The sequence below is a fragment of the Motacilla alba genome, chromosome 17 (assembly GCF_015832195.1).
Source record: "Motacilla alba alba isolate MOTALB_02 chromosome 17, Motacilla_alba_V1.0_pri, whole genome shotgun sequence".
Taxonomy (NCBI): domain Eukaryota; kingdom Metazoa; phylum Chordata; class Aves; order Passeriformes; family Motacillidae; genus Motacilla; species Motacilla alba.
In genome coordinates, this window is record NC_052032.1 from 163,363 (window position 1) to 185,854 (window position 22,492).

The following is a 22,492-nucleotide window of genomic DNA, read 5'->3' on the forward strand; positions in this document are numbered from 1 at the left end:
ATGCTGTTAAAATACTGAGTGTGACACTGGCACTCAGGAGCTGAACTCCCTTGCAGGGCTATTTCTAAGAGGCAAGAACTGAAGTGCAGGAAAAATTCACAAAACCGTAAATGTGTTATTACAAAAACCTTTCCTGTCTTCATCCGCCATTGTTGCCAACATCATGCTGGCATGGTACAGGAAACAAGGTGTATTTGGAGGAGTAAACAGAGCTGTACCTGAGCTTGGCATGGAATGCTGAAAATCCTGTTAAATGGAAGTCCTGAAAAACTGCCAGCTTCTAAAGACCTGTAATGAGAATTCAGCTTTCAAAAGTTCAGGGATTAGATGGTAACTGTGCCCTATCCATCTGCTGAATTTTTTGGAGCATACAGGTCAGTATTTCCTGAATCGTGGCTCAAAGCCCCAAGTGTGAGACTCCCAAGTCCACCGTCCTGCAGTTCTCTGTGGCTCTGCCCAAGCCCGGCTCTGTTTCTCAGTGAAAGCCCAAGGCATTCCATTGTGAAGGACAGAATCACTGGCTCAGTGGTGGCCTTCCCACAACACTGCGCTTAAGCCAAAAGTGTCCCAGCATGTAGAAACACCAAAGTGGATTACAGACCCAGCAGTTCAAGCTTTGGAACAAGGAACCACAAACTGAGCTTGAGTTGCGCTGGAGGAGCACACTATGAAACAGAAATGGGCATTTGGAGCTCAGAGACTGATCTGATCCAACAGTTCATTAAGGAAGTAAAAATAAACAAGCAATTAAAATTACCTCTGCAGAAGAACAGGAAGAATAGATGAGCTTTGTTGAGATTATTTCGTTTGTGCCATTTCACATGTTACATAGGGGTCTGAAACAAGCCTTTGTTCTCAAAGGGAGTGAGAGCTAACAACCTGAACCTCAGGTTTAAAGGCTGAGGACAGCAAAGCCACATTTTGAGGAGACTGCATGTCCCAAGAGGAACTAGATAGAAATCAGCTGGACCAACACGCTCAGCTAAAAGACAAGACATGTTTGGGGAAGTGACAGTTTATTCTTCTCTCCTTCAAATCATTAGGAAATTAATTACTACTCTCAAGCCAATCATAAGGCAAAAAAAGTATCACATAGACTCCCACAGTCCCATTTGTAGAATCGATTACATTAAGACTTGTGTACAACTTCAAAACCAGAAGATTTTTGGTAAGCATTTATATATATTCCATTTTCTAAGAAATCTCTCTTGCCTCAGTCAGGCAGCTCTCCAGTGAAACACCAAACCCTGAAAGTTTTACAATCCGTAACACACTCATAATTAAAGGTTCAAAATTCACTTTGTTCAAAGGCACAAGGCCAAAGCAACACAGGTCAGCAGGACCTGGGTAGTGTCACTGAACTTTTTTTTCTTTAGTCTCCAATTTTAAGCCTTTAGCTTTTAGCCCAAACTCAGCTCCTCAGCAGCACAAGCCTGCTTCATGAACAAAAAAACTGAAGGTGCTTCCTTCCACATTTCCACTGCACTATCCTTATTTATTGTTGTGCCAAAGAAAACAGAAGCCTTGGCAGCAAATCGGTTGTGTAGCCAAAGGCCATAGTGACTGGATTTCACTGCACTTGTAAGTGAGAAGCTTGTTCTCAGAGTTACTGCTGGCATGAGAACAGGAGGAACATTAACATTCTGCACTGACTAGTTATGTCCTGTCAATCCCAGGAGAGGGTCCCTCTGATGACAGAAGAATGTGCATTTAAATAATTCCTAAAATTTGTCCAGTTCCATTAGTACATAGAATGATCAATATTATATAAAAGACTTAAATAGTGGTCCCAAGAGTAACTTGTAACTCCACCAAACAGAATGGATCAGCATAAAACAAATAAAGATGCATCTTACTTTACAAATCAAAGGTTACAATTACTATAAAATACCTCCCTTAGCCACTGGAAAATGAACAATTAGAGTCAAATTCAGTCAGCTCCATTAACAGCGAGTGACCCCTGGATTTAGTGGGGACTGCAGCTCCTGGCCCTGCCCATGACACCCACTCCCATGGGGGAAAGAGACTTTCAGTGAGACCAACCTCTTCTGGAAATATGAACAATCATATTTCTGAGATCTTATCCATGAATACAGGACTGTCCAAGTCCAAATCCAAAAGGAAAAGCACTCTAAAAAGCTCATTTCCAAATTCATGGCTTAAAATCTGTACGTGTGCACATATTAAAATGAAAGATCCCAGGGCTCCTATAAGATTCTTAAAAAACCTGGTCTACTTTGTCTTCAAGTAACTGAAATTAATTTCTCCAATTCTACTGGGACCTAGAACTGCTGTAGACTGTCTGCTTTTAACACTACTGCTGAAAATACCCACTGTACTCCTAAGGAAAAAAATAACTGACAATTTCTCCATGGTCCAAGAAATTATGAATAACAAGAACTTTGCTGTACAGCTGTAAGCTTGTTTTGAGTCAACAAAAACCGTGATGTGATATCTGAACAGGAAGGGACAGAAGGAAGCTGATACCTAATATGCTTACAAGCTTTCCCAGTGTCCAATCTCTGAAAAGCTGAAAGCAGCTTTCAGTCAGAATACCTGAGTCTAACTGATGCAAATAAGATATAAAATACACGTGTAGTTTTACTTGCCTTTCACATTATCTCCTGCTTTCCTGCAGGGAAGTTAAAAAAGTTCAATACTTCTACAAAATTATATACCACTTTGAGCTAAACCAGCAGCAAATTCTCTTTCACCACTCCTTTCAGCCACAACTTGAATACTGTTCCAAGTGCTCTACAAAACTAAGACATTATACAACAGCTGCTCTGCTGCCTCTTTCTTCTCCTAACATGATGCAGCATATCTCGGGAGTTTGGAATGAGATCAGAGTACCAGCAGCAATACTGACAGCTTCTCCCTGGGACAGCACTACAGCTTTTTGTTTATTCCACTTTGCACCTGAACCACTGTCACAGTCTGACAAAGGAATGGCTCTGTAATCCAGTGTTTCAGTGAATCCAGAATAAACCAGAAAACTGGAGGCTTATTCCTGCTCTCTAGGAACAACACTGTGCCCTAAGCCAATTCGCTGCATTCTCAGTATTTAATGAGCATTTAGTAACACTGACATAAGTGAGTCATCAGTTAAGTGGGCCATCAGAGCCCCGAAAATGTCATGGTCCACACTACAATTACCTTCTGAACCTCATCACCAGCACCAGGGAAACCAGCTTCATGGGGCACATCTTTGCCCATCCCAGAACCAGAGATAAGATTTAAGACTGATGTGACTTCTTCAAACCAGAGATGCTTTTCCCAAGCTTTTGTCTGTTGTTTGAAGTCAAAAAAAGGTGCATTATAGCATCTCTCCTCAAACCCTGAAAAGTAAAGTGACTTGAAGATAAAGATGCCACCACTGGAAGATCCATTGTTGTAGAGTCTATGCTGGTACCCAGATAGGGAGTGGATGAGCCTCTGTGTTAAAGATGTATTTGTCAAGGTTGATTAAGTCTATGTCATCTGAGAATAGCAGAAACATGTATTTGAGTGTTTCCCCAAGGAAGAAGCTCTCCATTTTATCCCGTGGCTCTGGATTACTGGGATTCTGAACATTGTTAATAGAAGTATAACCACCTGTAGGAACCTGTGCAAAAAAAAAAAAAAAAAAAAAATTGTATCTCTGAATGACCTAAAATAATTTTTTACTTTCTAACATCCAGATGCACTTGGAGAAGATAAATGCTACGAAGAGATCATGTTTTCATGCTTTTCATTTCATACTTGGTTTTCATTTACATATAAAGCTTCAGTAATGAAAAAAAAAAAATTCTCATTGCATTTTAAAAGAAACCACCACAATAAATGAAGCAAAATACCCATTTGTGCTCAGGGTAGAGAGATATCATAAAGAACATCCCTTTGAAGTTTCTGGACAAATATACAGAAAGGAACCAGTGATTTCTACATTAGAGCTGACCCAAGACTTGTATTCATTTCTCTTAAGAACAGACCATTGATATTTGGTGCCACACTTTCACCGCATATCAGTGACATCTCCACAAGCACTGTAGTCAGAACAAACAGAAAAGCTTCTATTAAACCATTAATGCCATTTTGTGCTATTTCTTTTTTCTTTGGCAACTTTAACTGAAGAGTTCTTTCAAACCAGCCTTGCCCTCCTCAGCTTCCAAAGTCTAAAAACTACAGATTCTAACACTTTGGTAGTCTTGCCTACAGCTTCTGCACTTCACTTTTTCATCAATGTAATAACAACTTCTTTCACTATATAGACTAAGCAGGGTATCTCCACCTGTAAGAAAACAATTTTTCTGTATATACTTACAAATTCCCTCACAGTTATCTGATGAATCTTAAAACACAGTATGTTTTCAAAGTTGTTGTTAGAAAGCAAGTGAGCAAATACAGTCCTGACAGAACAAGGTTATTATAAACTGGCCTTACCCTGGTGTATCTGTTGAAATTCTGCAAGATTTCCCAGCCCCAGTCTTGGTATTTCTTATCACCAGTGAATCTGTACATATAAAAAAGGCTTTCCACAGTTTCTGGTCGCAATAAATTGTGCCTGTCTGCAGGCTGTGAGAGAAAAAATGGCAAGAGTATTTCAGACAGGGAATTTCCTCGAGGATGCATGCAGGGAGAAAAATAATGATTCACATCTCCATCTGCTCCCAAGAGTTTGCTATGCATAAGTCAGCTTCTAAATATACTGCTGGGGTAACTAAAACCAAAGCCTAGGGTACAGCTAGAAGGCAAGGCAGAGAAAGAATTAGCTGCTCCACAACAAACCCCATCACTAGTATCTGGCCAGGAGTCCAACAGCAGAATAGAGCTACAGAAAAATCATGGAATTGGAGTTCAGGCCAGCTATCTGCTCACCTTGATTTCTACATCCTTGTGGCCCTTCTGTGCATGGAGGTTGAAGTGTACAATCTCTGGACTCAGGCCTGTCTCTACTTGAGCATACATCTGGTAGCAGGTTTCTATAAGAGTTTCAGCCAATTTCATATGGTCAGCAGCCAGTCCATTGTGAGCTCCCAGTGCTAAAGTACCCGGCAAGAAGCAAACCAAGTGATCCTGCAAGACAAGACAACTCTTACTGAGAAGTTACACATCAAACAGCAAGGGAAAGTAAGGGGGCACCATCTTTTTAATTTTTTATTCTTTCTCTTCTTCAAAACACATTTCCGGTACCAACAACTTCAGGATAACCTTTTAACAATCTCATGTACTGTAACATGAGGCAGGCAGCATTATTACAGAAGTCGTTAATTTCAAAAATATAAAAAAATGTGTTTTTATGACAAGTTTCTGAAAAACAGGTCTCAGGTCATGTTGAGGGGAAGGAGAGTGTCTTTTGGTTTACCAGAAGCATACATTTCATATCAGCTCATGCAGGGTATCAACAAAACCACCTAAAGGCTTGGTGTCCTCATTCTAACCTAATGGTACGTTAGGGGCTAACCTACCATTGATGTAAGAAAGTAAGCACTGCAGATTAATGTCACATATGGGATCTCAAATGATTTTCAACATTCAGAATCAAAGCTTAGCTCTCATCATACAAAAACGTAGTAAAACCACTCTGGTGTCCCTGTATGGACCTTTAAAAGCTTTGTCCAGTCCTTAAAGAAAGTGGAGGGTTGTAAAGGTCAGCATAGACACAGGAGCCAAACACCCCCCACTATTCCAGCTATTCCACTATTCCAGCTGGACAGGGAAAGAGATGTGTCCAGCCTTTCACCCAATAATAATGGATTAAAATGAAAATTCTGACTCCCTGAAACAGAAGGAAGTGTTCTGACATGTACAGACACCAAAGCCAAATCTGTCTCAATTCAACTCTGTCCTATCTTGGAATGGGGCAGCTCCCTCTACCCAAAACCCAGACTCTGGTCTTACTCACAGGTTTTTTGGAGAGCTTTTGGGAAATTCAGATCCAAGAAGCACATGCTGAAAACTAGAACTGAATATCTTAAAAATACTACATCAGGAAAGGCTATACATACATTAATAATACATCAGTCATCTTTCAGACAAGCCACGCACATATACAATACCTGCACTACATGGGATTTTTAACTGGAAGATCTAAAAATGCACAAATTGGGAACAGAGGGTTAAAATCAATCAATTTTCCCTACAGCAAACAGCATACTGTTATACCCAAGAATCTTCCAGGTAGGAAAAGAAAGATGTCATGAATGAACAGAAATCTCCAAAATTATTAGTTTCTCTTTTAACCCCATAATACAGTATTAGATGATGTGCTTCTTTTGAAGGCAAATCTGAAAACACAGGTGTGCAAGTGTCTACGTGTATTTTTGAATTATTGAAAACTAGTAATACATTATCTCAACAATTTAGGACACTGGAATTTTATGACTAAAACAGGAAAAAAAAAGAAAAAAGAAAGAAAATTTAATTCCAGCACCAAAATGTTCAGTCTTGAAGGAACAAAATAGGTTTACTAGAGTAACTCACAGAGAAGGCCCTCAGCTTACACTTGTGGTTAGTATCTACAAGGCAGTTACTCATTACTGTCATCACACTGGACAGATGTGTATGTATATATCATCTTGTGTTTTGGGTTTTTGTTGGGGTTCGTTTGTTTGTTTTTGTTGGAGTTTGGTTTTGTTTTTTGAGAGGGAAAAGCTTTGCATTTGCCTCTGTGTTGGGTTTTATTTAAATTTTGTAATGGTTTTTCTGTTCTCTTTTGCAATTATATTTCTTACCATCTTGGCACTGAAATGGCCATGAGCAAGCTCTCCTACAAAAGTAAGCTTCTTGGGTTCTGATCTCTGAAGAAGATGCTTTTTCACTCCTTCTATGGCTCTCACATAGTCTTCCAACAGCCTGTGAAAAAAATCATCCCCAGATGGCTCACATGCACACAATTAGAACATATTTGATCATAGCTGATGTTCAGCACAATCTTTTGGACGACTGTTACTTCAGTCTACAGAGTAATATTTAACTAAACGCGAAAATTTAAAAAACCTCCTCAGTAACCATCAACACAACATTAATCACTTGTCTCTACCATGTAGCAATACTGGGTTTACTTGAAAAGTAAATAATAATACTTTAATACTTATTCAAATATTAAAGAAAACACCTGCAACTGTTTCTAGGCAATAACCAGATTTTATTTCAAAAATCCTTGGAAGCAGAGTTATTGAAATCACAGAAAATCTAGGCTGGGAAGGACCTCTTGGAGGTCTCTATTTCAACCCTGTGCTCCAAGGCAGATTCAATTTCATGAGGTTGTCTGAGTGGTTATCCAAGTAATTTTTCAGTACCCCCATCCAAAAATGGAGATTCAAAGAGTTTAAGCAATCTTTTCCAATTGACCTTTCTCACTGTGAAACACTGTTTCCCAGTATTTAATTTCATTTTTCCTTGCTTTCGTGTACTTTCAATATGGAAAACAACCTGTTGATTGTGAGGATCACAAAATGCCATTGTGGTCCCAAAGACACCAGTTCTCCATTTACAGTAAGGTAAGCCTCGCAAAGAGCAGTGATGAAAGCTTTGTTTGCAGAAGGGCATCTGCTCTGACACACAGAAATGCCTCCAAGAGGCACATTTTTGCTCTGTCTGCATTAAACTCCTTGAAATTAACAAGGAGTCTAACAGTCTAACAGAATTAGCTTATATGCAGACTTGTCTTGAAGGAAATCTTCTTTTCCATCTTTAACATCTTTAACTCCTCCTTTGTAAACACTTTTCCACTAATGCAGTACAGATAAAAAAAACATTTGAGACTTGAAGAGGGACTTTTTACAAGGGCATACAGTGATAGAGCAAGGGTCTTTAAACTGAAAGTAAGTAGACTGATACTGGATATTAGGAAGAAATTCTTCTCTGTGAGAGTGGGGAGGCCCTGGCACAGGTGCCCAGAGAAGCTGTGGCTGCCCCATCCCTGGAAGTGTCCCAGGCCAGGCTGGATGGGGCTTGGAGCAACCTGGTCTAGTGGAAGGTGTCCCTCCCTGCCCATAGCACAGGATGAGCTTTAAGATCCCTTCCAACCCCAACCAGTCTGGGATTCTGGAATTAAAGAGAAGATAACACAAACATCAAATTTCTGTCTCCCTTCACCTTTCACTAACAAAACCAGAGCAAACACAGACATCACTGTCAAAAGGAAATGCCCACAGTATTTCAGAAGTGTAATTACTGTTCTCATCTCCGTTCTGTGACACTCCTCCTCACATCTGACGACCTGAGGAAGGTTTTTGTGGAGAGGGAGTTTTAAGACTAAGGCTACCTCTCCTCGTGTTCTTTCATCACATTACCACATGTCTCTCTTTCTTCCTAGCTTACTTTTAAAAACAGAACTAAGTTCAGCTGACTCTTGAGCACATGCATTTTTTTCTTTAAGCAGCAAACTACAACAGAGGGTTTTACAGCTCACCTGATCATCACACCAATATGAGAAGTGTAAAGAACTTACTCATTTTCTTTCTTTCCACCCTGAATCCACTGCTTGAGCAGATACTCATAGTAGCTGTCAGCTCTGGCTCCCAGAGTGTAGACCCCCAGGTGGGTGAACTGCCCGCTGTTGGTATTGATGAACATAGGCACGAGGCCATCGTTTTTCCCTGAGAGGATGTGAACATGCTTCATCACCTCATCTACAGCCTTCTACAAGAAAGAAAATGGAAAACATAAATTATAGGTATAAATGAGGTACAGAACTGTGTCTAGTCACTACAGGCCAGTAACAAACCTGTAACTATGCTGCCCCAAATTAGCATCAGGGACATCAAGTTCAGCTAGAGCAATATATTAAATTCAAGATTTCAGATTTTTGGACTCTCAAAATATGATGTTCTGGTAATGTTCAAGTATTCTGAAGCAATTATAACTGCCTCCTTTCCTTGAAGGCAAGCCCACTCAAAAGCCGGTGAGCTTTTACTCAGATTTACTCAGACTTGCAAAGTAGAAGTCCAGCAAAATAATCAACAACATGAATCTATTTAGTAATAGCTAAAGTTCTTTAAATGACTGCATTCTTCAACACTGAGCTGCGGATACAGTTCAAAATAATAACATAAGCAAACAAAAAGAAAAATGGAAAATATTATTTTCTCTGAAATTCTTTTTATTTCAACTAACTTTTCCCTATATGGTGACCTGCTCTCAGACTCTTAACTACCGAATGACATTTTAGTTCCTTGGATGGTAACATTTCAGTTTTGTTCTCTGCACATAGAAAACAGTATCAAGAAACCACACTCAGAAATTTTTCTTTTTCTAGTTAAAAGCTGTTTCTGAGGAAGAAAAACAATTTCTCATCTCCACTACTACTTTTGGTATTCAATAAAATAACAGAATATTTTGTTTCTTTTTCTTCCCTTGTCTAGAGTTTCACAACTTATTTATCATAACTTATAGATTCCTGAGACTGTGAGTACTGATGGAGAGTCAGTGGTAGAGCTGCAGAGAAATGGAAAAAGAGAGCGATAACAACTGATTCTTCCATACCCGGAATTTCTCATCTCCAGTCAGACGAGAGAGCTCCCTGAACTCCAACTGAATGCTGGTCACCTCTGCCACAGTGCTGTCAGATGTCCAGCGAGGGGGATGTGCAGTGCCCCGACCAATGTTGACATCAGAATAAGGTATCTTGGAGGGTGTCTTGAATGCTGGCATAAGCCTGTTTCCAATGTCTTTCTAAAGAAAACCCAGGAGCACAGGTCAAAACAACAGTCAAACCAAAAATACATATACATAAATGGACATCCCATTAGATTTTCTTCACAAAGCAGACGGAAAAATATAAGAACAGCAACTTAGTTTTAGATGATGCAAGCAATTAAAGAAATTTAAAAAGTCATTAACTTATTCATAGTAATGAGCAGAGTTTCCAACTTGTCCTTAGCACTGCAGGCCTCATGGGAGGCTGCAATCCCTATCATGCAGTCACGGGCTGATCTAGTTAATCTGCTGAAGTGGCTGATGCTGCTAAGACACACAGAAAGGGCAACAAAAAACAAAGATTACCCTTTGCCAATCATTTATTTCTTCTTTTGTTTCATGAATTTTATGATGGTCAGCCATTCATCAGCAGAAGACCAGACACCCAAGAAAAGGTGACAAACACAGCAAGGCTTTGAGGTTGTACAGAGAGCAGAAGTGCAGGCTTCAAAGCTTAATGGTAAATGCCTTTCCCACCACTTTATGAAACTGTTAAAAACCAGCAACATTTAACTTTCTGAGGAATCTTCCATCAATTTTGTCCAATATGGAATACATAACCCAGTTTCTTTTGTAAGGCCAGACACTCACAGCTTTTTCCAGGAAAAGGCTATCTCCAGAGAGGTGGTAGGTGCTCAGCAAGCCACCCAGGATACGGATAGTGCTCTCAAATAGGTTCACATCCACATTTTTATCAAATACTAAATCATTTGCTACCCATTTTCTTGCTTCTTCAAACTCTGCAAAGCATAAAAGGTAGTTCAGTTATGAACTTCTGGCATGTTCCAATAACTAAAGACATGAGTACTCCATATATCCATGACAGTTACTTGTATTTGTCTACAGAGATAAAAATTTTAGGTGGAAACTTAAAATTAAGAGCACATGCTGGAGGAAGTTTCATTACCATTGGCTTAATTCTTATTCAGCACACACCACAGAAGAATACAGACAGAAACATCCACAAAAACAGAAAATCCTTAATAGTTTAAGAAGAAATAGAAGAATTTTTTATTAAATAGTCCCAAAATGAAAATCTTTCAAATCTCTCCATTTGACTTGTCATATAATTAGTTACACTTCCACAAAGCCTTCTAGTTTTAATTAAATCTTTTTCAACCAAAGCCATTATCCAGCGAGATAACAGGTAGCATTTTCAGTTAATAGCTTTAGCCTAGCAATGTCCTCAGGAGCCTGCTTCCTGAAAGACAGTGCAATCTTTTTCTCTAGAAACAAAAATGGTTGTTTATCACACTACTAATTCAAAAGAAAGGCTAAAATAAAAGCCATATTAGGTTCATCAATCAGCTTAGCAGCAGCATCACTCAATGACTGCTTTGGCACAGGGTCTCTATGGTGCATGTGAGTCAACTTAGCCCTCACAATTGGAGGCTGAGCTATTTCAGTGATCTCAAAGCTTCTGGAAACTCCTGCTTGTGAGAAGCAGAACAACCAGTTTGCCAGAAATGGAAGATCAGCTCTGGAGCAAATGGATGCCTCTGTGCCCTCCAGTCCTGGATGCTGGGCAAACACAGGATGTTGGGCACATTGAGAAGAATTACTAAAATTCTTCAGTCAGTGTTGTCAGCAGTACAACAGCAAAAGCAGAGTTCTCTGCCACAGAAGCTTTTGCATTCATCAGCTGATAAGAAAGACTAGCAGCCTCAAACAGAACCTGCATTTACATAGCATTTGTTATGCAGAAGAAACCCCAGGAGCTCTCTAAGGCAGCTAGCAGAACTGATAAAAAATAGAAACAAGTCCTCACCAAGAACCCATTTTCAACACATTTCTAATACTAATAATTTATTTTAAAAACTCTACTCAGTTCAAAATTAATTTTTAGGAAAAAAAAAGAGCAACATACTGACAACTTGATTAAAGGTCAAGATAGCTTGCGTAGGCCTAGAGCTGCACACACACGACATATTATTTTACAAAAACTTCAAAGGTAGAAGAAACAGAACCATGAAACACTTTGAGTATTTATTGTACCCTCACTGGCAGCTCTGTTCTTCCTATCGTGACAGAAAAATCTGTAAGTTTAATAAAAGTTTACAAAGGTGGCTATTGACCATGGTTAAATAGAAAAGTTCCAGAAATTTTTAAATACCATTAAAAAAACCTCTGCACCACAAAAAAAAAAAAAAGTCCCAACCAACCCAAACAACCAACAACAAAAAAATGGTCATAAATACTAATTAAGCATTTAAGTTTTTTTGCAACAGAATTGCAAAATTTTGGCTTAGTTTTTAAAATCTGTTTGAGAGTTTTCTAGCATAGTCATTTCCAGAATAACTCTCAAAAATACGGACAACAAAACAATTCAGGAAAACGGTACTGAGCACTCCCTTTCTCCACCCATGGATTCCTTACAGAAACAGCTTTCTTAAATCCATATATGAAATATTGGTATTAGGCGTGGTAAAACACAAGCAAGGAACGTAGAGACAAACTACTCAAGAGTGATGGGCAGAAAGCCTCCAGTGGCTGTATAATGGCACAGAAGTTTTAGTACAGAAACAAAGACCAGGAAGTTTATTAAAACATCCCTCAAATTCTACCAGATACATACATTGTGTATACATACATATGTATGTATGTATTTACCCTCACAGGGAAGCTAAATTTATAGGCCATGTGTAATAAATATTCCCCTCAAAGAACTCTGAACAGGCAGTGCCTGAAGAGAAATTAAGGAATTATTTTAGGGGAAAAAAATGGAAGAGGAAAAAAAACTACCTTCTTTTAAGCCTAAAATCCACATGGTATCCAAGGCGTCAATTAAGGTAAGCCCAAGTCCAAACCACTCGCTGTAGGACTTGGACAAAGGCTTCAGCTCATCATGGCCCCAGGCAAAATCCTTGTACCCTTTCCAGGCATGGCGGAAGGCTTCAATCACAGCCAGCTGGCGCTCATTGATGGGCACTGCATAGGAGAAACAGCACCTTACTCAGGACTTCTACAGGGCACTGATGGAACTCTACTACGCACCACTTTACTGCATTCCACAGAAAATAAAATTTCTTCCAAACTAACTGATCAGTGCAATGGAAAAACCACCCTCACATTATTAGTTTCAGAACAGCCTTTCCTCTGCAGAATAACCAGTCACTGTTTCCAGTCAGCAATTCAGCCAAATTCTCTGAAAGAGAGAAATCTCTCTGGAAGCAGAGGCTTCTCCCTGGCAATAAAACTGTCACTTCTGCAAATAAAACATTAAAATAATCACATGCACAGCTGTAGATGACTATCACTAAAGCTCAAAGAGGTGAAAGTCAGGAAATAGCAGATTAAGATCCATGTTAATCCAGGTGCTGAATACGTATGCTTAACAATAAAATCCTCAGCTAATTCAACACATAACATCTTTTCTTCATCTTCCCTCTCTTACTAACTGCTTTCTGTTAAATTTAAAATCACTTCTTCAAAATTATTTCTATTGAACTTTCTATTTAATATCAAAATAGAAAGAAAATTTACATTTTCTATCTTGGCAAAATGATGTCTTTTTCCATAGCTGTACAGATGTTTTTGCTTGCAATCTGCCATGAGCTTATGTTACACATTGAACATGAAAAATTTCAAGCCATTAGCTGAAATTTTGAAAAATTATGAACAAAGACTTCTAGAGTGGGAAACACCAAGCAGCACAACTAACCCCAGAAATATTAAGCTTGCAGAAGTGCAAATACATCACACTGAAATATGCCACGTTTATCACACCAGAACTTCCCAGTTTCTTTTCTGAGCCCAGGAAAAGGAAGAACAGATTCTTAGCTCCACAAGTGCAGCAACTTGAAAAACAACTTCTGCAGCTTTCTGGTGAGCCTTAAAAATAGTTCCACTTAGTTCAGGGAGGAAGTCACTTTCTCTGTATTTGCAGAACAAAAGGAAAGGCACAGCTGAAAAGAAAGCTGTCTCTTTCATGCCCTCCTTCTATAGGTTATCCTGCCTCTTCCCAGAGGCTGTATTTCAAAGATTTGTCTCTAAAATTTATTTTCAAATTCTGAAGGCTAACAAGCATGAAGGCTGGCATAGTGAAATAAGAACACTGAAAAACTAGGATGTTCTAGGTAAGCAATCTCTCCTATACTTTTTGTTTCCTTTAATCTACATAAACAAATAAAATAATGTGTATGGGGAGAAATTGCACAACTGAAACCATAAAAGCAAACAAAAGAAAGGAATCATTAGCTGTCCTATTTACCTGGTTCTTTCTGGTCTTCAGCTGCCACAGATGAAGGTTTTTCTAGTTCCGTTATTTTACTGGATGGAGGTTCAGTGCTTTGGTCAGGTTCTATCACTGCTCCTCTCCAGCTGCAAATACAAGGGATTTATTTTGGTCACAGAAAATCATGCAAACGAATATGACTTATCTCTGTGTTTCCTTTATCACACAATACTTTGATAAAACAGAAGTTAGATTTTGTATCAAGGATCAAAATTATTATGTGGCCCACTAAGTAAGTTTTCTGTTCAAAGAAATTTTCTTTGCAGAGAAATTTTATTTGATTAAGAAATGTGTGTCACAAGCTCTTGGAATTTCATTAAATATCTTGGCAATGGAATTTAATAAAAAACTTCTTAAAATAAACACCTGAAAATGCTGTATTACAAGCAATTTATTATCTACCAGTTCTGAAATGACCACAGTAGCTACTAATGCTAAATAGTATCACGTTGAATCCTCTCACTCCTTCCACCTGAGGGAAATCCCCAGGGCCTTGTCTTGGAAGAATATATCATAGAGTTTCCCCACCTAGGCTGATAGAGAGGACTCAGCCCATGGTGCTCTGCAGCACTATTGCCAATCTACATTAGACTGCTCCCCCCATTGGCTAGTTGACACTGCCCACCCCAACTATTCATCCCTCACTGCCCCTACAGGTTGCTGCGCTTTGTCCTGTTCTCGTAGTCTTACTCTGAGCGGCTTCTGAAAGAGACACTTTGAAGAAGGTTGCAGCATTTCTACCACCCCGCCATGCTGCAACAGTAACACATAAGCGATGATCACCAAAACTCATTATTAATAAGTACAAAGGATGCAATGCTCAAAGTACTAACTCTGCTATCAAGGGATCACAAGCCTTCTCTTTTACCACAGATGCGTAAATCAGTTTTTACAGGTTTTCATGAAGAATCTCCTGAGGGAGAAGTCTTTTAGAGCGGACTTCAAGTCAGGCCAAGTTCATATCAAGGTCAAACAATCTCAACCATACCATTTAATATATATATAGGTATGGTGCCCTTGAGCCCATTATATGCTTCCTAAGGGAACCAGGCTTACAGCACCTTTAAAGTCTATATTGTTTAACAGTCTATAGTACTTTTACAGTCTGACTGTTTCCAGTCAGCATATCTTCTGACTTAGATAAATACCATATTTCATTTCTTACTTTCATTCTTTAAATTTGTAGCTAGTCTTCACTATGTTTTCATTGCTCTTGTAAGTTCACTTGTTACCACCTGTTTAAGTCTGTGAGTTACAGCACAAGCAAAAGCAAAACAATAAAACATTTTCAGACAATACTGACAGCCAAAATCCTGAGCCAGGCACAGTTGTGACAGTATGATCAGCTCATCTGAGCCAGTGCTAAAGAGAACATAAAACACATAAAACCCCCAAGCCTTGTGTTCCAAGTCTGAAGAACCTCTGCTGAACTTTTGGTAGTCTTTTCTATATCCACGTTACTTTCCTTCACTTATTCCCAAATCAAAACACTTCCATAACCATAGAAGCACAGACCTTCTGTTAAAGATACCACTAGATCTGTACAAGGGATGAAATATCTTGTAAGAAAGAAGTAAGCACATCGTGTTACACTCACACAACTACGTACACATCCACTGGTTCTGCCTGGTTGCCCTGGGCCCAATGTCTTTAGTGGCACCAACCCACAAGAAGCACTGACACTGCTATCACTTTCCAAACCTGCCCCAGGACAAAAACACTTGTAGCAGCACTATTACATTGATAGTGTTAGATTAACATTTATTACAACAAACAGCAGAAACCTCTGGACACCGAGAATCTTGCTGAACATTAAGAGTGTCTAGGTGCATTAAAATACAGCCAGCCTCACAAGGCTTCAAACCCTCTGCAGCTGTGTGATGCAAACAGTAAAATCAGAGAAACTGCACAGTCACCAAAATTAAATCTATCGGCCTAGTAATATCAGCAGCTATCAGGCCAGGCCTGAGAACAAACCCATGCAAAGAAAATAACCTCGGACACATACAACAAAAAGCTCTTAAAATTTTCACTCCAACACTCAATGGATCTTGGCAGAGGCACGTTTCTACCTGATAATGGATTTCTCTGTTTTCTCTATTTTATCTGCTTTGACCAGCTCTTCTACAGCCCTCATGGTATCGTGTCGGGTCTTCAGCCTCGTGTCTCTCCGTGGTGCCTTGATCTGAAGATTGGAAGGACCACGATGAACATGAGGTGGTTTTGGTGGCTTCTGGGAATAGGAAAAAAATGTGCTTGGTAAGTTGCAGAGATGGTAAAATTTCAAACCATAAATGAATATCATTCCCATATTAAACATAAATTCAGATAAATCTTATTTTGTCTGTTTTGCAGCAGGCAAATTCTGACCTGAATGGAATGTATGCCAAAGATCTTGTGGGTTTGTTTGCTTTAAACTTTTGGTAAAATCATCCCGTTCTTAAGTTTACACTGATAAATTACTTCTAAACTACCTCTACTGCTCCCAAGTATTCATTTAACACAAGGCAGTGACAAAGGACTGTAAAGATATTTCATTCCATTTTACTAGGCACAGTAAATTTATGAGAATTAGCAAAAAGAATGCAAAAACAAGTTTTCACAATGCCAGTGTAAAAATCAAGAATTACTATAAAGTAACACATGTACATTTTTGCATGATGAAGAAAAGATTTCATACAAAATCTTATACTCATTAACTGAAAATCCCTGAATTCATGAGACAAATTCATGACAAACAACACAGTAACAAGTATTCCTTTGCTCCACTAATTCACACAGTCAGTTGATGTTCCTTTCCCACTGCATTCCCCACAAACATAACCCTTCAAAACCTCCTATCATCTGCTCTTTCTGACACTATTTCTCAAGCTCCCAGATAAAGCATGACTCCAGGCTCCTCACAAGAGTGGAGACTGATTCACACAGCACGAGTGAAGCCTCAAGTAAGAAGTCAGTGTGACATAAAGTCCTGGCACTACTGGACAGAGCAGTGAGTAAAAAACAGCATACAGAACATGTAAATAAAAAAGATAAAGCCAAGAAATACTACATCAAAACCCTCCCTGAGAGGACAGCATTCCACCAAGAGCACATGTTTATTGCAAGTTCTAACTCCTTCCTCCACAACAACTGTTGGAACAAAGCACTATTTGCCTTCACAATCTCTTTGTGGCATAAGAAAATTAATTTCTTCTCACATTACCTGCAGTGAAAGTTCAGGGTAGTCTCCATGGTTGGCATCTGCTTTCTGGGGTGCTGGTAGAACAGCTGGATTTGCCAGCTTCAATCTAGGCATTTCTTGTTCTGTTGTTCTCTGATCATCCAATGATTTGTTTGTCATACCTAGACACACAAAACTACTCAGCACAAGGAATCAACATTTAAGGCTGCAATTAGAAATTTATAACAGTTTGCTGTATACAAGTAATAGATGCACCTCCAAAAACTGTTTGCATTCACAAAGCATTGATAAACACACACTAATTATTACATACAAAGCATATTTTGGTATTAATTATCTCCCTAATATAAAAGGAAGCTGCTAAATGGCACATGGGGATTTTTAAAATTGCTACTATTTCAGTTTTTCAATACAATTAATAAGATAATAGCAGAGGTAAATGTGCATTAGTATTACCCAAATGCTTAGAATTTCTAAACTGATTAGGTTTGAGCTACCCGTATCTACATACAAACACAATTTAAAAAAACCCACATTCAAAACCTTCAGATCTTAATCAACTGTCATAGTTTAGGAATCGTAGTTCCCCATTCAGCGCTCCTTGAAACCACAAAAACCACACTGCCATTCTCTTTCCCTTTTCTGTTTTGCCCTTCCCCTTCCCTCTGGGGTGGATGAGTTGAAAATCAGAGGCACAGAAGGCAAAGATCACAGGTTGAGATAAGAACAATTTAGGGGAAACAGCAATGAAATAAGAAAACAAAAAGTAAGGACAACAGTATTAATAACAAAAGGTATAGGAAAAAGAAACAATTTACACGAAGGCATGAATAAAGACAGCTATCCTTTCTATGTTTTCTCTACCAGGAGGAGCCCCTTCACCCCAGCACAGAGACTCCCTTTCTCCCCTCTCCCATGGCCAGCATTGACTGAGGGGGTACAGAATAACATCCAGACCTTAGCCATACCCCCTCCCAGCTACTTCAACAAACTAACTATCCTAGCTGAAACCAGGACATCAACTAAAACAAAACGTTGCTCTAGTCAACATAAAGAAAGAAATGGAATACAAAAAATATTTTTTGAGCAAGCATTACACCATTCAAACACCACATAAAATCATCTCGGAACTGCATTTTAATGAATGCACCCAGACATTACCAATGGAAATTAAAACTGGTTATAAGACCCACAATCACCTCCTAATCTCTCATTGCCAGAATGAGGTGTTAACACTTCATTCTGGCAATTGAGAGCTGTACAGAACACATACTTTTCCATGTTTCCCCCATGCTTGTGTACGAAATTACTCCACACACTGCCAAGAATGCAAACAGGAAGAGAATGACACTCCGCTGGAGTCGGGACAGCTGCTTCCATTTCTTTAGGAGAGAAAAGAAGTGAAAGAAAGAATATTTAGCATGACATTAAGAACCTACTTGGTTAAAAATAAACTCTTATTGATTCATTCAGATTAAACCGCACAGAACTGACTAGGTTTAATTTTACCCTGTTTCCAACTTCATATATCCATTGCTTATTTTCTTTGATGACAGAGAAAACAAAAATCCAACCAGCTGGCACAAGAAGCTCACAAAAACATAAGAGCCACTTGCTGCAAGAACCGCAGAACCTGCCAAATGCCAAGACTCCCAGAAAGCTTCAACTACTGCTGACTTCAATCACAACCTCCATTGGTTGACCTGAGCACCTGCTAAGCTATCAACCGGGAAATCAGGCAAAAGCCTCTTTCCTCCTGACTGCAGAGTGCACATGCAAAATTAGAAACAGAAGAAAATAGCGAGGAAACTAAAAATGTTACTGCAGCAAAGAAGAAAAGCTCAAAATAAGCTGAGCACCAGTCACTGGCAGGTTGTGGGTTCAATCCTTTTACGAGCCGTTTGGTTAAAGAGTGGGTCCTTTCCAACTCAGAATATTCTGTCAATCTGTGAAAGAGCAGTCAGGTATCCTGGCTCTGTCAAGCATGGGAACTGTCACACAGAACAAATTCTGCACCACAAAAAAAGAGGCACCAACCTGCAGCAATGTGAAAATTAAGTAAAACACCACAACAACAAACAAGAAAAACCCACAATCTTTTCAAGTTTAGTCCTGGGCAAAAATGTATTGTTAACACTAGATTATATGCAATAATCACTGAAAAACTGACAGCAAGTTACATTAACCTGAAAGAGGCCAAGGTACATTAGCCTCCATTTACAGAGAGAGAAGCTGGAGTTAAATATCAAGGGCTAAACTGCCACCATTACTTTTTCCAACAGTCCTCCTGAAATTTCACTAATTCTGGTTTGGACATACAGAGGAAATTTCATCGCCAATGCTACACTTGGAAATGACCTTTGCCACAAACCACACAGTACCTCCCACAGTCCTCATCCTCTCAGCAACAGCCGGGAGGCCAGGAATGTCTCAGTACAGAACTGTCAATGTGCTCACACTGTGAGTCCCACAGCATAGTTTCCTGCCTTCCACCTGCACTGCTGACTGTACAAAATGCTGGTCCCACTGTGTCATCTTCAGTTCCACCTGCTTAGCAAACTCTATGACCCTCTCCCCATTTTAAAAAGATGCTTGAAATCCAGCAGCCCCGTGGCTCATCAGGGTAGGATGGGAAAAGGAGCTTTAATTGTGGTGTCTTGCAACAGGTAGGAGTAAGGCACAAGAACATGTGAGGGCATTCACCACCATCTTACTGGTTTTTTGCTCACGAAGAGTAAGTGTAAAATGAAGGGTGATGACTCGGGCCCATATCTCTCTAGCTGGTATTAAAAAGAGAACTGTGGGACTGTGTGCCTAAACAAGCTCTTCACACACTTTATCTGATGACCTATAAAGTCTCTATAGGTGACTTTACATCATCTCCTACCTGTAACAAGGGTTATCTTGGCCCTCTGACTCAGTCTCTCCCACACAAGGCTCTCCAGCCCAAGATTCCCATCCCACATGAAGCTGTCTGCCAATTCTACCGACAAGCAGACATGATCACTTCCCAGAGCTCTGCCAGAGGACCCCTCTTCTCACACTCAGCTTTCACACTATTCCCTTTACTCTCCATGGGCAGAAGACAGGACCTCGCCTCAAGCCTTAACACAGGGAACAAAGGCACAGAGACCAAATCTCACTCGCCTCATTCCTGTCTAGAGAGCACAGCGTGCCCCTCAAATGCCCACGAGCAGAGGGCAGGATTTTACCGTATACCCCCGGTCCCAGCTTTATTCATAAAAATTAAGACATGACGTGGAGACACCTCAGCCAGCCCGCGCCTTACACACCCCTACCCCGCGGAGGGCAGCCCTGCGCGCACTCCGAAAGCAGAGCCCCAGAGCGGGGCCGCCCCAGCGCCCAGGGCCCACAGCCGTGGCCTCTGCCCGACTTGGAACTGGGGGACGACGCCAGGTCCCCCATGACACTCCAGCTGCACCTAAGCCTAGGGACATTCCTGACCGCCCAACAGCCCTCCCCCATCACCAGGTGCCCCTCGCACCCAGCCCGGGGATACCCCGGTACCGCACAGCTCCCCGCGTGGCCCTCACCCGCCAGCAGGAGCGCCGCCGCCAAGCCTTGCTGTTGTTGTAGCCACCGACCCCGACCACCTCCTCTGGGCCGAGAGTGACGAAGATGAAGTCCCGGCGCGGCGATCCCGCGGCGGCGGCGGCGGCACCCGAGTACATGGCGGCGCCTCAGGGGCCGCCTGCCGCCATGGCCCCGCGGGACGGAGAGGCCGCTTCCGGCAGCCGCTTCCGGTGCCGCTGTGGCGCCAGCGCGTCCGCGCTCGATGGCACCGGGGCGAGGCGGGACCCAGCGCGTCCGGCGGCGGCGCGGAGACACCGGCCCTGAGAAAGCTCAGTCGGGACAGGTCCTCTCCGCGGGTGGGCAGGAGGCGGTCTCAGCCCGCGCTGCCCACCCGCCGAGCCGCCCCGAGGCCGCAGCCCTCGGCGTGGGTACGGCCCGAGCCCCGCACCTACTTCACGGGTTCGGGCTTCAGGCCTGGGCAGGGGTGCTCGGGACTGCTTTGATTTTGCCCTTGCCTCTCGCTGTCCCGGCGCACCTCACCGAACCGCGCCCTGCCCACCGAGGACAGCCGCTGCCAGGGTGGGCAGTGAGGCAAAGGAGAGGCTGGGAATCCTCGATGTTCTTCAGTGTCGTGAGACTACAACATAGAAACCGGTCACGGAGTCATTGGCATGGAAGAACTGTAAATGAAGACGTGCATGTGGCAGATAATAAGGAAAATCAACTCCGTAAATGACCTGCAAGTCCCCGTGGAACTGGGAGTAGGCCGCTGTGGTGAGGTGCAGCCCCGGCACACAGCACCCTGCCCGGACCCGTGGAGGGGGTACGGCCACTGTAGCTCCTCCCGCCCACCTGCAGAGTGAGCATGGCCGGGGAAAACTCCGAACTGCTGCTGCCTCCGAGAGGACAGGGAAATGCTGTCTGATGGTATTATGACCTGCCACCTAAACACCGAGAAACAACAGTTCTCCAGCAGGCAGTGGTGGGAACACGGGCCTGAGAGCAGACAACTGGAATCTGTGAGAGGATGTGAGCAACTTAAGTAGTTATGTAAATAGACCCTTCCATAAGACCTGGCACTCAATTTTGATATGCAGCAGGAAGCACTCATCCCACACAATTCCGTCCTTCAGCTGCTCCTCCACAGCCCCCCAGCCCTGTGTCGCTCCCTCTGCAATTAAAGATTTCCTTGTGGAGAAGGAGGGACATACTCAGCTGGCGTAGGGAAGAGCATTTAGTGATGTGCACATTCAGAGCCATAGCATAGCAAACACTAATTTCTAGCGCAGGTTCATAATCCAACAGGCAGAGGGCAGCATTGAAGCAGCTGCTTTAAGACTGCTGCTCTAAGTGCTGGCAGTGAATTCATCTCCAGCCGTGCCTAAGTGGCAGGTTAGTGTCCATCATTTCAGCCTTTACTTTTGGAATCCACCTCACAGTAAATTTCAAGATGAATTTTGAAAATTTGGTGTTTTCTGAGCATTTAATGATTAAGAAAACTAATCAATCAAAAATCCTGGTAGATACGAAGAGCACATAAACAAGCAGAATTCATTTTTAATATTCATTTTCCTATCACAGGAAACTACTGGTTTGTGTAAACATATTAACATATTTAAAAACATATTTAAATCCCCAGCAGCCTGCACATGGCTGTCAAGAGAGAAACGGGGGGGGGGGGGGGGGGGGGGGGAAGAGGTAAGAAAGGAAAGAAAGGAACATTTGCTTCTGACATTTGCTGGGTTCAGCCCTAAAGCCCCAAATGACGGCAGTCTGCCATTTGTGAGGTATTTCTGCCTTTCCCTACTGATTGTGCTATAAATAGAGCCGTGTTTAAGAAGTGCCTCTCATTGGAAAGC

The 22,492-nt window shown here is 41.3% G+C and overlaps 1 protein-coding gene across 2 annotated transcripts; it reads right to left on the bottom strand.

The window, feature by feature from the left end:
* Positions 1 to 999: 999 nt before the first annotated feature.
* Positions 1,000 to 21,611, bottom strand: MAN1B1 (mannosidase alpha class 1B member 1). 2 transcript variants are annotated; one of them, XM_038155917.1, is made up of 13 exons: positions 20,654 to 21,609; positions 18,373 to 18,481; positions 17,121 to 17,260; positions 15,988 to 16,148; positions 13,892 to 14,001; positions 12,424 to 12,609; positions 10,273 to 10,421; positions 9,469 to 9,657; positions 8,435 to 8,625; positions 6,714 to 6,834; positions 4,858 to 5,055; positions 4,423 to 4,554; positions 1,000 to 3,604 (listed from the first exon to the last, which is right to left on the bottom strand). In XM_038155917.1, exons 1-13 carry the CDS (start codon positions 20,789 to 20,791, stop codon positions 3,401 to 3,403), a joined length of 2,028 nt encoding a protein of 675 aa, XP_038011845.1. In that variant the 5' UTR covers positions 20,792 to 21,609; the 3' UTR covers positions 1,000 to 3,400. The 2 variants fall into 2 exon arrangements, with proteins under 2 accessions (XP_038011845.1, XP_038011846.1); XM_038155918.1 differs by lacking the exon at positions 12,424 to 12,609 and having other exon boundaries at positions 20,654 to 21,611.
* Between the last annotated feature and the right edge of the window lie 881 nt (positions 21,612 to 22,492).

Coding starts and splice junctions, on each gene's coding strand:
- MAN1B1 (XM_038155917.1), bottom strand. CDS start 20,791: ATGTACTCGGGTGCCGCCGCCGCCGCCGCGGGATCGCCGCGCCGGGAC. Junction 18,482..20,653: donor GGCGGCGCTCCTGCTGGCGG/GTGAGGGCCACG, acceptor TCTCTCCTAAAG/AAATGGAAGCAGCTGTCCCG. Junction 6,835..8,434: donor GGTGGAAAGAAAGAAAATGA/GTAAGTTCTTTA, acceptor TTTTTTTCACAG/GCTGTTGGAAGACTATGTGA.